The sequence below is a fragment of the Somniosus microcephalus genome, chromosome 3 (genome assembly GCF_052327205.1).
Source record: "Somniosus microcephalus isolate GS21.2 chromosome 3, FLI_Smic_1.0, whole genome shotgun sequence".
Classification (NCBI taxonomy): Eukaryota; Metazoa; Chordata; class Chondrichthyes; order Squaliformes; family Somniosidae; genus Somniosus; species Somniosus microcephalus.
The window spans coordinates 367,851,853-367,868,253 of NC_140989.1; the positions used below are offsets into that span (position 1 = coordinate 367,851,853).

A 16,401-nucleotide genomic window follows, 5' to 3' on the forward strand; every position below is an offset into this window, starting at 1 on the left:
CTCCCCCACGCCCCCCAGTCCCTCTCCCCCACGCCCCCCAGTCCCTCTCCCCCACGCCCCCCAGTCCCTCTCCCCCACGCCCCCCAGTCCCTCTCCCCTTCCTCAAGCCCCACATGCAGCTCCCTCCTCTTATCCTCCTCGCTCCCTCACGTCCCCCATCTTATCCCCACTCCCCTGTCCTGTCGCGCTCCTCTCCCCGGTTGTTTCTCTCTCTGTCCCCCGGGCCGGGCCCGCTGCCCCTATTACCATTCCGCCGGCTCCGGCTCGAGCTCCTCTGGCCGCGCCGCTCCGCTCCTGCCCCGCACTGAGGACCCCGCCCCGCACAGGTAGCCTTGCCGCTGCCTGAATCACTTTTCGGCAAACGCCAGCACCGCCCCTAGTGGGTGAATGAGAGCAGCGCAAGGCCAGTGGCTGTCTGGATTCCCTTGTTGTTGCTGCTGCAAAAATAATCATTGTAGAGCACAGCTGGCAACATCAGGGGAAATGCCACGAATGAGATTTATCCAGAAAAGAAAGAAAGAAAAAGAAAGACGTATCCTAACTCGCACCCAGTCCCACTTCACCCATCACCCGCTGTGCTCACTGCCCCATGTCCTAACTCACACCAAGTCCCGTTCACCCATCACCCCCTGTGCTCACTGCCCCATGTCCTAACTCACACCCAGTCCCGTTCACCCATCACCCCCTGTGCTCACTGCCCCGTGTCCTAACTCACACCCAGTCCCGTTCACCCATCACCCCCTGTGCTCACTGCCCCGTGTCCTAACTCACACCAAGTCCCGTTCACCCATCACCCCCTGTGCTCACTGCCCCATGTCCTAACTCACACCAAGTCCCGTTCACCCATCACCCCCTGTGCTCACTGCCCCATGTCCTAACTCACACCCAGTCCCGTTCACCCATCACCCCCTGTGCTCACTGCCCCATGTCCTAACTCACACCAAGTCCCGTTCACCCATCACCCCCTGTGCTCACTGCCCCATGTCCTAACTCACACCCAGTCCCGTTCACCCATCACCCCCTGTGCTCACTGCCCCGTGTCCTAACTCACACCAAGTCCCGTTCACCCATCACCCCCTGTGCTCACTGCCCCATGTCCTAACTCACACCCAGTCCCGTTCGCCCATCACCCCCTGTGCTCACTGCCCCGTGTCCTAACTCACACCCAGTCCCGTTCACCCATCACCCCCTGTGCTCACTGCCCCATGTCCTAACTCACACCCAGTCCCGTTCACCCATCACCCCCTGTGCTCACTGCCCCATGTCCTAACTCACACCAAGTCCCGTTCACCCATCACCCCCTGTGCTCACTGCCCCATGTCCTAACTCACACCAAGTCCCGTTCACCCATCACCCCCTGTGCTCACTGCCCCATGTCCTAACTCACACCCAGTCCCGTTCACCCATCACCCCCTGTGCTCACTGCCCCATGTCCTAACTCACACCAAGTCCCGTTCACCCATCACCCCCTGTGCTCACTGCCCCATGTCCTAACTCACACCCAGTCCCGTTCGCCCATCACCCCCTGTGCTCACTGCCCCGTGTCCTAACTCACACCCAGTCCCGTTCACCCATCACCCCCTGTGCTCACTGCCCCGTGTCCTAACTCACACCCAGTCCCGTTCACCCATCACCCCCTGTGCTCACTGCCCCATGTCCTAACTCACACCAAGTCCCGTTCACCCATCACCCCCTGTGCTCACTGCCCCATGTCATAACTCACACCAAGTCCCGTTCACCCATCACCCCCTGTGCTCACTGCCCTGTGTCCTAACTCACACCCAGTCCCGTTCGCCCATCACCCCCTGTGCTCACTGCCCCGTGTCCCTAGTCGCACCCAGTCCCGTTCACCCATCACCCCCTGTGCTCACTGCCCCGTGTCCTAACTCGCACCCAGTCCCACTTCACCCATCACCCCCTGTGCTCACTGCCCCATGTCCTAACTCACACCCAGTCCCGTTCACCCATCACCCCCTGTGCTCACTGCCACGTGTCCTGACTCGCACCAAGTCCCGTTCACCCATCACCCCCTGTGCTCACTGCCCCGTGTCCTAACTCACACCCAGTCCCGTTCACCCATCACCCCCTGTGCTCACTGCCCCGTGTCCTAACTCACACCCAGTCCCGTTCACCCATCACCCCCTGTGCTCACTGCCCCGTGTCCTAACTCACACCCAGTCCCGTTCACCCATCACCCCCTGTGCTCACTGCCCCGTGTCCTAACTCGCACCCAGTCCCGTTCACCCCTCACCCCCTGTGCTCACTGCCCCGTGTCCTAACTCGCACCCAGTCCCATTCGCCCATCACCCCTGTGCTCACTGCCCCGTGTCCTAACTCGCACCCAGTCCCGTTCACCCATCACCCCCTGTGCTCACTGACCTACATTGGCTCCTGGATAAGCAGCAGCTCGATTTCAAAATTCTCATCCTTGTTTTCAAATCCCTCCATGGCCTCGCCCCTCCCTATCTCTGTAATCTCCTTCAGCTCCACAACCCTCCGAGATATCTGCGCTCCTCTAATTCTGGCCTCTTGAGCATCCCCGATTTTAATCACTCCACCATTGGCGGCCGTGCCTTCAGCTGCCCGAGGCCCTAAGCTCTGGAATTCCCTCCCTAAACCTCTCCACCTCTCTCTCCTCCTTGAAGACGCTCCTTAAAACCGACCTCTCTGACCAAGCCTTTGGCCACCTGCCCTAATTTCTCCTCATGTGGCTCGGTGTCAAATTTTTTGTCTCACAACACTCCTGTGAAGCACCTTGGGATGTTTTACTACGTTAAAGGCGCTATATAAATACAAGTTGTTGTTGTTTTACTACACTGCTACATAAATACAAGTTGTGGTTCTAATTTCCTTCAGTTAAGTTCAAGTGCCAATTCCCCCCGCCCCACTTCCCCACCTTAGTGAGTGCAGTTTAATGTAAGAAACGCTCCCAGGCATTTTACTGTTGGGGCAGGAATAAAAGAATGGACAGCGAGCCGTGGAGGTGACTGCTCAAAATGATGGCTTTCCAGCATTCTTTAGAGGTGGGGAGAGATGTGGAGAGGCAGAAGGATTTAGGGAAAGAGTTGCAGCGAGCAGGACAACAACTAGTATTTATATAGCGCCTTTAACGTAGTAAAACGTTCCCAAGGCGCTGCACAGGAGCGATTATTGGACAAAGATTTGACACCGAGCCACATAAGGAGATATTAGGGCAGGTGACCAAAAGCTGGGTCACAGAGGTGGGTTTTAAGGAGTGAAAGGCACAGAGGTAGCAGGCAGGCTTATAGCGCAGCATGGCGGAGTGGAAGAAAGGAATGTCCATTGCTAAAATAGTCTCCAGTGTGAGCAGGTTCTTTGTGCAATAAGGATTGGAAGTGATAAAACTGATCAAAGACACGCACAACAAATGGTAACATCTAATCTTAACACTCAAAGATAGCAGCTGTGTTAGTAGGATACACACAGATCGTGATGACATATGGTACATATTTGTCCTACGTAATGAAACATATAAAAGTTACAGCACTCTGATCCTCCTAGAGAACTTCAACCTAGTCTTGCTGAGGCTAGCATAAGCAGTCAAGATGACACATTTGCGATCTCCCGAAGGAGCCCTTGGCATGTGAGTATTACTAGTACCGAATTATTCATTCATTCATTTGATTTAATAAAAAGTATTAACCAGACATTTTCAGTGTTTCCTACTCCTCGCACTTGTATTGGAGGTAAAGGATGTACAATAACATCCTGCTGTGGTTCAGTGGGTAACACTCTTGCTTCTGATGTCAGAAGGTTGTGGGTTCAAGTCCCCACTCCAAAGACTTAAGCACAAAAATCTGGGCTGACACTCCCAGTGCAGTACTGAGGGAGCGCCGCACTGTCTTTCGGATGAGACGTTAAACCGAGACCCCGTCTGCTCTCTCAAGTGGACGTAAAAGATCCCGCGGCCACTATTTCAAAGAAGAGCAGGGGGAGTTCTCCCACAGTGTCCTGGCCAATATTTATCCCTCAATCAACATCACTAAAAAACAGATTATCTGGTCATTCTCACATTCATAATCGATAGATCCTGCTCGGCTGATCTGGAATTCCTCATGGTAAGGTGCAGACCCTTCTACCTGCCTCGGGAATTCACGGCTGTTATCATCACTGCGGTCTACATCCCACCACACGCTAATGCCAAACTAGCACTGAAGGACCTCTACAGGGCCATCAGCGAACAACAAACTGCGCACCCAGACGGAGCTTTTATCGTCGCGGGGGACTTCAATCACATAAACCTAAAAACTGTACTACCGAAATTGCACCAGAATGTTTCCTGCCCCACAAGAGGGGAGAACACATTGGATCAAGTCTACACGAGCATTGTAGACGCTTATAAGGCTATTCCCTGCCCCCACCTTGGGAAGTCTGACCACCTCTCCCTGTTTCTAGCCCCGGCATACAAACCGCTCATCAAAAGAGTGAGAACATCAGTTAGATCAGTGAAAGTATGGCCAGAGGGGGCAGTCTCGGAGCTTCAGGATTGTTTCGAACGCACTGATTGGGGCATGTTTGCCCATAATGACATCGAGGAATACGCATCTGTAATGATATCAGCAAATAGAGATGGTATTTGCCTGTTTGATTATGATGCCTTACCAGCATGTTTGCATGTATTGATTGCTTGTGCCTGACCAGCAGAGGTCATGTGACCGAGACAAGCAAGGCAGGAGTTTAGTTTCAGTTTCGTTCTAGATGCATCACTAGCATGATGTCTCCTGTAAATGCTGTTAAAAGAGTTGAACAAGCTTTAGATTAAAAGACATTCTCTTTCATAAATGTCTCGTCATTGAACACACAAAGAGATCAATACATGGTGTCAGAAGTGATTGAAAGAGATGAAGAGGAAAAATCTGAAGTTAAATCAGCTCTCCACATATTAGCAAGCCAAAAGAGAACATCGTTACTTACCATTAGAGAATAGCTAACAAAGTGAAAAATGGAAGGTTTACTCCCACCGGCGAAGCTTCAGGTGACAGGTAATGTGGCTGAAAATTGGAGGAGATTCAAACAACGTTTAGAGTTGTATTTAGCGGCAATCGGAGCTGACGAGAAAAGTAATAAAAGGAAATCGTCACTGTTCTTACATGTCGTGGGTGATGAAGCGCTGGAGGTGTATAATAACTTCACATTTGCTGCTGATGGAGACAAAATGAAGCTAGATAAAATAATGGAACAGTTTGAGGCCTACTGCATACCTAAACGTAACGTGACGTTTGAGAGGCACAGATTTTTCACATGTGTACAGAAAACGGGTGAGACTATTGATCAGTATGTGACTGAACTGAGAAACAGAAGCAAATCGTGTGAATTTGGGGGACTGACAGACTCGCTGATAAAAGACAGACTGGTGTGTGGTATTCCAGATAATGGTCTAAGGGAAAGACTGCTAAGAGAGCAAGATCTAGACCTGGGAAAAGCCATAGGGCTACAGAGACTGTGAAGTTGCAGGCAAAGGAGCTGTTCAGTGACAGTAGCTGCAACGTGGATGCAGTGAGTAAGAATGGACACAAACCGTTTAACAAAAAGAGCGCCAATGTGAAAGAGGCGTGGCCAGCGAACGAAAATGAAAGGGACAATCGAAAGTCATGTAGTCAATGCGGTACACAGCATCCACCAAAAAAGTGTCCAGCATATGGTAAAAAATGCAATAGTTGCAACAAAAACAACCATTATGCCCGTTGCTGTATGAACCAAGCGCAACAAAGCAAGGTCCATGCAGTAGAGGAGTTCAATGTAGATGTTGTGTCTGAAAACAAAGAAGAAAAAAGAGACTGGATGTTGACACTAAAAGTGAATGACATACACATTCCATTTAAATTGGATACTGGAGCACAAGTTACTGTGATATCAGAGACTGATTTTAAGAAAATTAGGCCCAGACCAAAGATACATGGAATCAAAGTGAAAGTGACAGGATACTCAGGTACTGAAATACCAGTGAAAGGAAGATGCATTGTCAAAGTGACACACAAGGACAGAGAGCACACGTTAGCATTAATCGTGGTGCCAAAGGAGGTGCAAGCCATACTAGGTTTAAAAGCCTGTGAGAGACTGAACCTGGTAAAGAGAGTCCTCGTTGTGGAAAGCGAAGGAGAGACAGTCTATGATGAACTCATGAAAGAGTACAAAGACCTATTTAAGGGTCTAGGCTGCATTCCAGGAGAACACACGATCAGAGTAGATAAAAGTATGACACCAGTCATACATCCATGCAGAAAAGTTCCATTTGCTCTTCAAAAGCAACTGAAGGCAGAGTTGGACAGGATGGAAAGCCTGAACGTGATTCAGAAGATAGATGAGCCAACTGAGTGGGTGAATTCACTCGTCGTTGTGGACAAAAAGAATGGAAAGCTCAGAATTTGCCTGGATCCAAGAGATCTAAACAGAGCAATAAAGAGAGAGCACTTCAAGCTTCCTACACGTGAGGAAATCATGTCACAGTTTGCAAATGCAAAGTATTTCAGCAAGTTAGATGCATCATCAGGATTTTGGCAGATGAAGCTGGACGAGGCAAGTTCAAGACTGTGCACGTTCAACAGTCCATTTGGCAGATACAGATTCCTAAGGTTACCATTTGGCATTGCCTCAGCTCCTGAAGTGTATCACAAAACTATCCATATGATCTATGAGCACCTGGAGGGAGTTGATACATCAATGGATGACATCATAGTATGGGGAACCACGAGAACTGAGCATGACGAGAGACTGAAAAAAGTGCTGGAAGCAACAAGGAAAACAAACCTGAAGCTGAATAGAGAGAAATGCCAGCTCGGGGTGACAGAACTGACATTCGTGGGTGATATCCTTAGCAGTGAGGGCATCAGACCAGATCCCAGAAAGGTGTCCGCCATTGAGAATATGCCAAAGCCACAATGCAAAAAGGACGTGCAGAGGTTTAATGGAATGATCAACTACATGGGGAAATTCATATCCAACCTCTCAGAAAAGATGGCACCACAGAGAAGACTAACTGAAAAGAACATAGAATGGGAATGGAATCATGAGCATGAGAAGTCATGGAGCGATCTAAAGAAACTGCTCACAGAGGAACCAGTTCTGAGGTTTTATGACCCAGCGAGACCCATCAAGATATCATCAGATGCATCACAGAGTGGGCTCGGTGCCGTTCTTCTGCAAAAATATGACTACTGGCAACCTATTGCATATGCATCGCGCTCAATGACAGACGCGGAGATGCGATATGCTCAAATAGAAAAGGAGCTGCTCAGCATCACATATGCCTGTGAAAGATTTCACCAGTTTGTGGCAGGACAAGCAATCAGTGTAGAGACTGACCATAAGCCCTTGATTGTATTGTTCCAAAAGCCACTAAATAGCTGTCCGCTTAGAATACAAAGAATGATGATCAGGCTGCAACGCTATACACTGAATGTTGCGTACACACCGGGTAAGCTGATGTATACAGCAGACACGTTGTCCAGAGCTGTAGACCCAAGTGAGCCCGCAAACACCACAATGGATGAAAAAGTGAACGCCTACGTGGACATGATCACAAGTGCACTGCCCATAGCAGATGCAAAAATGGAGCTCATAAAGAATGAGACAAACAAAGATGAAACAATGAGACGACTGAGGAAAAGCATCTAGGATGGATGGCCCAACATGAAGCAAGACTGCTACCATTTGTATTGATTTCTTTGTGGGTTCAATGACGAGACATTTATGAAAGAGAATGTCTTTTAATCTAAAGTCTGTTCAACTCTTTATACAGCATTACAGGAGACATCATGCTAGTGATCCATCTAGAACGAAACTAAACTAAACTGCCTTGCTTGTCTCGGTCACATGCCCTCTGCTGGTCAGGCACAAGCAATCAATACATGCAAACATGCTGGTAAGGCATCATAATCAAACAGGCAAATACCATCTCTATTTGCTGATATCATTACACCATCTCTATTTGCTGATATCATTACACCATTATTCCTGTGCCAAAACAAATGGCTGTGACATGCCTGAATGACTATCGACCTGTCGCACTCACACCCATCATAATGAAGTGTTTCGAGAGACTGGTCCTGGCTCACATCAAAGCCAGTGTTCCCGCCTCTCTTGACCAACACCAGTTTGCCTATCGTGGAAACAGATCAACGGAGGATGCAATCACAACTGCTCTACACTCTGCACTGAATCACTTAGATGGTAAAGAGACCTACATCAGAATGCTGTTCATAGACTACAGCTCAGCATTCAACACTATCGTCCCCAACAAGCTGGCCACCAAACTCCACACTCTTGGCCTGAACACTTCCCTCTGCAACTGGACCCTGGACTTCCTAACAAACAGACCCCAGTCTGTCAAATTAGGTAACCACACCTCCCCCCCTGACCCTGAACACGGGGGCCCCACAAGGATGTGTGCTGAGCCCCCTCCTCTACTCCCTCTTCACCCACGACTGTGTGGCTGTTCATGGTTCCAACACCATCATCAAGTTTGCGGATGATACCACGGTAGTAGGCCAGATCACCAACAACGATGAGTCAGCCTACACGGAGGAGGTCCAGCATCTCGTGAAGTGGTGCGCCGATAACAACCTGGCCCTTAACATCAAGAAAACCAAAGAAATCATTGTGGACTTCAGGAAGTCTAAAGGCGGAAGTCACACCCCCATCCACATCAATGGGGCTGTGGTGGAAAGGGTGGACAGCTTTAAGTTCCTCGGTGTCCACATCACTGAAGACCTCTCCTGGTCCCTCAATACCTCCTCTCTGATGAAGAAGGCCCAGCAGCGCCTATATTTCCTAAGGAGGCTGAAGAGACGTAACCTGTCACCCCTGATCCTCTCTAACTTTTACCGCTGCACAATAGAGAGCATCCTGACAAACTGTATCACAGTATGGTATGGCAGCTGTAGCTACTATGACCGGAAAGCCCTGCAGCGGGTAGTCAAAACTGCCCAACGCATTACCGGCACCCGGCTACCGACCATAGAGCACATATACCAGAAACGCTGTTTACGGAGGTCACGGTCCATCATCAAAGACCCTACCCACCCCAGCCACAGTCTGTTCGCCCTCCTGCCATCTGGGAGACGCTACAGATGCATTCGCACCCGAACGACCAGATTTAGGAACAGCTTCTTTCCCAGGGCTGTCATCCTACTGAACTCCACAAATAAACTCTAAAGCCTGCACATCTGCCAATGCACTTTATTCTGGTTATGTTTATGTTAATGTATTACAAGCCAAATGTATGTTGAATGTTTAAATGTCTTAATCTAAATGTACACTCTCGGGAGCCGCAAGCCTACATTTCGTTGTACTGCACTTGTGCACTAACAATGACAATAAAGTTGATTATTATTATTATTGCTGTTTGTGGGATCTTGCTGTGGGCAATTGGCTGCTGTGTTTCCTACATTACAACAGTGACTACACTTCAAAAAGTACTTCATTGGCTGTAAAGCGCTTTGGGACATCCTGAGGTTGTGAAAGGCGCTATATAAATGCAAGTCTTTCTTTTTTTTTTTATAATACCCCCACATAAGGGCAATAGGGATCTAGGACTGGATATTCCAACCTGTAACCCTAGCTTCCGAAGACTTGAGTTATGAGGGAGGGCATTGAAAGGAACTCCCTGAGGGGACCTGGTTGAGATATCCCTTGATACCGTTACCCAACAAAATGAATCAATCTCCGTCTTAAGAGCTCCAATTGACCCCCAGCATCCACAGACTTTTTGGGGGGCGAGAGTTCCAGATTTCCACCACCCTTTGTGTGAAGAAGTGCTTCCTGACATCACCCCTGAACGGCCTGGCTCTAATTTTAAGGTTCTGCCCCCTTGTTCTGGACTCCCCCCCCCCCCCCACCAGAGGAAATAGTTTCTCTCTCTGTCTACCCTATCGAATCCTAATCATCTTAAACACCTCAATTAGATCACCCCTTAATCTTCTATATTCAAGGGAATACAAGGGCAGTCTGTGCAACCTGTCCTTGTTATTTAACCCCTTTAGCCCCAGTATCATTCTGGTGAATCTACGCTGCCCCCTCCCCAAGGCCAACATATCCTTCCTGAGGTGCGGGGCCCAGAACTGAACCCAGTGTCCAGATGGGGTCAAATCCACTGAGGCATCACTTCCTCCCCTTTCTATTCCAGCCTCTTTGAGATAAAGGACAAAAATAGCCCATTTTGATTACGTGTTGTACTAGCTTTTAGTAATCTTCAATCTATTGATCAGAATTATTGAATGTTGGTCTCAAACGCTGCATTATCTTAATTGCTAAGCATCAAGGTTCAAACACCTTAACTCACAAAATCCAAAACAGGTTTGTTAACTTTCACCTGTTGAGACATTAAGGGCGGAGACACACGGTTGGTGCAATACCACCGCCTGCCACCAGATGCCGCTTGTGCATGCTGCACATACACCGTCACTTGTGTGAGCTGAAACCTTTTAAAAGCTTCAAGTTTTTTTCCATGTGCTTCTCTAAGCAATTTGCTGTTTACACGCATCCACATCCACCCGAATTCCATTTATGGACACGGCCGTTCATTTCTTCCACAGCGCCTCCCAAACCTGTGACCTCTACCGCCTAGAAGGACGAGGGCAGCAGGCGCATGGGAACACCACCACCTCCAAGTTCCCCTCCAAGTCACACACCATCCCGACTTGGAAATATATCGGCCGTTCCTTCATCGTCGCTGGGTCAAAATCCTGGAACTCCTTCCCTAACAGCACTGTGGGAGTACCTTCACCACATGGACTGCAGCGGTTCAAGAAGGCGGCTCACCACCACCTTCTCGAGGGCAATTAGGGATCACAGAAATCACACAGAAATCACAGAAACCCCACAGTGCAGATAGAGGCCATTTCGGCCCATCGAGCCTGCACCGACACATATCCCACCTGATCCCCGTAACCCCTACACCAACACATATCCCACCCTATCCCCGTAACCCCACATATTTAATCCCCCTAACACTAAGGGTCAATTTATCATAGCCAATCAACCTAACCCGCACATCTTTGGACTGTGGGAGGAAACCGGAGCACCCGGAGGAAACCTACGCAAACACGGGGAGAATGTGCAAACTCCACACAGACAGTCGCCCGAGGCCGGATTTGAACCCGGGTCCCTGGTGCTGTGAGGCAACAGTGCTAACCCAATAAACACTGGCCTTGCCAGCGACGCCCACATCCTGTGAATGAATTAAACAAAAAAATATATACAAAGGGGCTGGTGTTCCCTAAAGTCAGGCGCTTGGTTTAATGGTGACTAATAAAGTCAAAATTCTGTTTTGACCACATGGGAATTTGTGATGTTTTGCACATTCCAGTTTTTAGTGAAAACCAGTAGTCCTGTTTATATTTCGTACTAAGACACCCTTTTCTGTTGCACCTCTTCCGTCACTTTAACGGCCAGTTCAGATGAGGTGTCGAAAATCTGCCCGGGACACATTAAGTATCTGTTTTGAGTGTTAACTTACTGTCTCTCAGTAAAGTTGCTGGGCTTGCAAATTGACCATTAATGTTCTCTCTGGTGTTAAGAACATAAGAAATAGGAGCAGGAGTCGGCCATATGGCCCCGCGAGCCTGCTCCGCCATTCAACAAGATCATGGCTGATCTTCTACCTCATCTCCACTTTCCTGCACGATCCCCATATCCCTTGATTCCCTTAACATTCAAAAATCTATCGACCTCTGCCTTGAATATACTCAACGACTGAGCCTCCACAGCCCTCTGGGGTAGAGAATTCCAAAGATTCACCACCCTCTGAGTGAAGAAATTTCTCCTCATCTCAGTCCTAAACGGCCGACCCCTTATTCTGAGACTGTGACACCTGGTTCTAGACTGTCCAGCCAGGGGAAACAGCCTCTCAGTCTCTACCATCTCAATCCCCTTAAGAATGTTTTTGTTTTAATGAGATTACCTCTCATTCTTCTAAACTCTAGGCCTAGTTTCCTCAATCTCTCCTCATAGGACAATCCCCCCATCCCAGGAACCAGTCTGGTGAACCTTCGTTGCACTCCCTCTATGGTAAGGAGACCAAAACTGTACACAATACTCCAGGTGTGGTCTCACCAGTAATTGTAAAAGACGTCTTTACTCTTACACTCAAATCCTCTTGTAATAAAGGCCAACATACCATTTGCTTTCCTAATAGCTTGCTGTACCTGTATGTTAACTTTCAGTGATTCGTGTACAAGGACACCCAGGTCCCTCTGAACACCAACATTTCCCAATCTCTTACCATTTACAAAATACTCTGCTTTTCTATTTTTCCTACCCAAGTGGATAACTTCACATTTCTCCACATTATACTGCATTTGCCATGTTCTTGCCCACTCACTTAGCCTGTCTATATCCCCTTGCGTCCTCCTCACAACTTACTTTCCCACCTAGCTTTGTATCATCAGCAAACTTGGATATATTACACTTGGTCCCCTCATCCAAATCATTGATATAGATTGGGAATAGCTGAGGCCCAAGCACTGATCCTTGCGGCACCCACAAGTTACAGCCTGCCAACCCGAGAATTATCCATTTATTCCTACTCTCTGTTTTCTGTCCGTTAACCAATCCTCAATCCATGCTAGTATATTACCCCCAATCCCATGAGCCCTAATTCTGTGTAAAAACCTCTTGTGTGGCACCTTATCGAATGCCTTCTGAAAATACAAATATCCTACATCCATTGGTTCCCACTATCTACCTTGCTAGTTACATCCTCAAAAAACGTTAACTGAATTGTCAAGCATGATATCCCTTTCATAAATCCATGTTGATTCTGCTCAATCATGTTATGATTTTCTAAGTGCCCTGTTACCACGTCCCTAATAATAGATTCTAGCATTTTCCCTAATACTGATGTCAGGCTAACTGGCCTATAGTTCCCTGTTCTCTATCTGTCTCCTTTCTTGAATAGCGGAGTTACATTTGCTACCTTCCAATCGGCGAGGACCGTTCTAGAATCTAGGGATTCTGTCAGGAGTACTGCATGTCCGAGTATTTGCGGATGAGTGGAATCTACTGGGGTTTGATGGTTATGGACCTGATGATACAGGTAAAAAACGGGATGAGGTCCTAAAAGCTGAATATAGGGAATTAGGAGGTAAATTAAAAAATAAGACCTCAAAGGTAGTAATCTCAGGATTGCTACCAGTGCCACGTGCTACTCAGAGTAGAAATAGAAGGATACTTCAGATGAATATGTGGCTAGAGGAATGGTGCGAGGGGGAGGGATTCAAATTCCTGGGACATTGGAACCGGTTCTGGGGGAGGTGGGACCAGTTCAAACTGGACGGTTTGCACCTGGGCAGGGCCGGGACCGATGTCCTAGGGGGAGTGTTTGCTCGTGTTCTGGGGGAGGGTTTAAAACTAAAATGGCAGGGGGTTGGGAACCTGAGCAGAGGGACAGAGGAAAGGGAAACAAGGATAAAAGAAAAAGATAGGAAGGAGAAAAACAAAAGTGGCAGTCAGAGAAAACAACGGTTTAAATCAAACATGGCCACAGTAAATAATAATTCTAATAGGTCTAAGAGCGTTAAAAAAAACAAGCCTGAAGGCTTTGTGTCTTAATGCAAAGAGCATTCGTAATAAAGTGGATGAATTGGCTGCGCAAATAGAGGTAAACGATTATGATTTGATTGGGATTACGGAAACATGGCTCCAGGGTGGCCAAGGCTGGGAACTCACATCCAGGAGTATTCAATATTCAGGAAAGATAGGCAAAAAGGAAAGGGAGGTGGGGTAGCATTGCTGGTTAAAGAAGGGATTAACACAATTGAAAGGAAGGATATTAGCTCTGATGATGTGGAATCTGTATGGGTAGAACTGAGAAATACCAAGGGGCAGAAAACGATAGTGGGAGTGGTATATAGACCTCCAAACAGTAATGCGGAGGTTGGGGATGGCATTAAAAGGGAAATTAGAGAAGCATGCAAAAGGGCACAGCAGTCATCATGGGTGACTTTAATCTACATATAAATTGGGCTAACCAAATTAGTAACAATATTGTGGAGGAGGAATTCCTGGAGTGTTTATGGGATGGTTTCCTGGACCAATATGTCGAGGAACCAACAAGAGATCAGGCCATCTTAGACTGAGTATTATGTAATGAGAAAGGATTAATTAACAATCTTGTTGTACGAGGCCCCTTGGGTCGGAGCGATCATAATATGATAGAATTCTTCATTAAGATGGAGAATGAAGTTGTCGACTCAGAGACTAGGGTCCTGAATTTAAATAAAGGAAACTACAATGGTCTGAGGCGCGCGTTGGGTAGGATTGATTGGGGAATGTCACTCAAAGGGTTGATGGTGGATAGGCAATGGCAAACATTCAAAGACCGCATGGATGAACTACAGAATTTGTTCATCCCAGTTTGGCATAAAAATAAAACAAATAAGGTGACTCAACCGTGGCTAACAAGGGAAATTAGGGATAGCATAAGATCCAAGGAGAGGACATATAAATTGGCCAGAAAAAGCAGTAAACCTGAGGATTGGGAGCAGTTTAGGATTCAACAAAGGAGGACAAAGGGATTAATTAAGAAGGGGAAAATAGAATATGAGAGTAAGCTTGCAGGGAACATAAAAACTGACTGTAAAAGCTTTTATAGATATGTGAAGAGAAAAAGATTGGTGAAGTCAAGCATAGGTCCCTTGCAGCCAGAATCAGGGGAATTTATAATGGGGAACAAAGAAATGGAAGACCAATTAAATATATATTTTGGTTCTGTCTTCACAAAGGAGGACACAAATAACCTCCCAGAGATGTCGGGGAACATAGGGTCTGATGAAAGGGAGGAACTGAAAGAAATCAGTATTTGCAGCTGCGACTGAGTGTTCTGAAGGTTGTGTTGTGTTGATGAGACAACTCCTTGCGGCTGGAGAAGAAGTTGGAGTGGGAGGGGGAAGATCCAGTTGTCGTGGCCCATGTAGGGACCAACGACATAGGTAGAATAAGGAATGAGGTTCTGCTGAGGGAGTTTGAGGAGCTAGGATCCAAATTAAAAAGCAGAACCTCAAAGGTAATAATCTCTGGATTGTTACCTGAGCCACGCGCAAATTGGCATAGGGACAAAAAGATTAGAGGTTTAAATGCGTGACTCAAAGAGTGGTGTGGGAGGAAGCGGTTTCGGTTCATGGGGCACTGGTGCCAGTACAGGTAGGCTATCCTTTATCCGAAAACCTCGGGACCAGCCGAGTTTCGGTTTTCGGAGAATTTCGGATTTCGGAAGGTGGGTCGGCGGGGGGGTCGGCGGTTCGCGGGGGGGGTCGGCGGTTGTCGGGGCCGGCGGGGTCCGCGGGGGGGTCGGCGGTTGTCGGGGCCGGCGGGGTCCACGGGGGGGGGGGGGGGGGGTTGGCGGTTGTCGGGGCCCGCGGGGGGGTCGGCGGTTGTCGGGGCCGGCGGGGGGGGGGTCGTGCGCACGACTTACGCTGACGCTCAGCGTAAGTCGGTCGGGGTCGGGGTCGGCGGGGGTCCGCAGGGGGTCGTGCGCACGACTTACCCGTTATCCGAACTTCCGAAACCGGAACCCTCTAAAAACCGAAGGTTTTTTCGTTCAGCGTAAGTCGTACGCACGACTTACGCTGAACGAAAAAACCTTCGGTTTTTAGAGGGTTTCGGTTTTCGGAAGTCCGGATAAAGGGTAGTCTACCTGTACTGGGGAAAGAGGGAGCTGTTCCGTTGGGACGGGCTCCACTTAAACTGGGCTGGGACCAGTGTCCTGGCAAACCGAATAACTAGGGCAGTAGACAGGGCTTTAAACTAATGAAGGGGAGGCAGGCGGATTCAGGAAAGAGTAAATTTAAAAGCAGCGAGAGAAATGTCAAGGCTCTAGAGCAGAGTCGAGTTTTGGGTAAAAATAAGCAGAGTGGGTCAGGAAGGGACAGAGAGAGTAACAAAGGTAATAAGGCATCAGTGACTAAGGTGACATCAGGGAAAAATAGAAATAAGTCAAAGCTAAAGTCACTGTATCTGAATGCACGAAGCATTCGCAACAAAATAGATGAATTATTAGCACATAGAAATTAATAGGTTTGATCTAATAGCCATTACAGAGACGTGGTTGCAAAGTGGCCAAGGTTGGGAACTAAATATTCCAGGATGCATAACTTTTAGAAGAGATAGGCAAAATGGAAAAGGAGGAGGGGTAGCCCTGATAATAAAGGATGGGATAAAGACAGGAGAAAGGATCTTAGTTCCAAAAATCAAGAAATAGGATCAGTTTGGGTGGAGCTAAGCAACAGCAAGGTGCAGAAAATATTGGTGGGAATTGTTTATAGGCCCCCAAACAGTAGTTAAGATGTAGGGCAGAGTATAAATCAGGAAATTAGAGGCACATGTAACAAGGGTAATACAGTAATCATGGGGGGCTTTAATCTACATATAGACTGGGCAAACCAA

At 47.9% G+C, this 16,401-nt stretch overlaps 1 protein-coding gene across 2 annotated transcripts in view; it reads right to left on the reverse strand.

The window, feature by feature from the left end:
* The window catches only part of rabggtb (Rab geranylgeranyltransferase subunit beta), a 231,591-nt gene that overhangs the window by 64,037 nt on the left and 151,153 nt on the right, over positions 1-16,401 (reverse strand). The window contains exon 1 of one of the 2 annotated variants that reach the window (XM_085983556.1): positions 247-351. The exons of the other annotated variant lie outside the window; for it this stretch is intronic. Within the exon in view, the coding sequence (XP_085839682.1) occupies positions 247-249 (3 nt within the window). The 5' untranslated portion in view covers positions 250-351. Of the gene's footprint in view, positions 1-246; positions 352-16,401 lie in introns of those variants that run through there. 2 annotated transcript variants of the gene reach the window in all.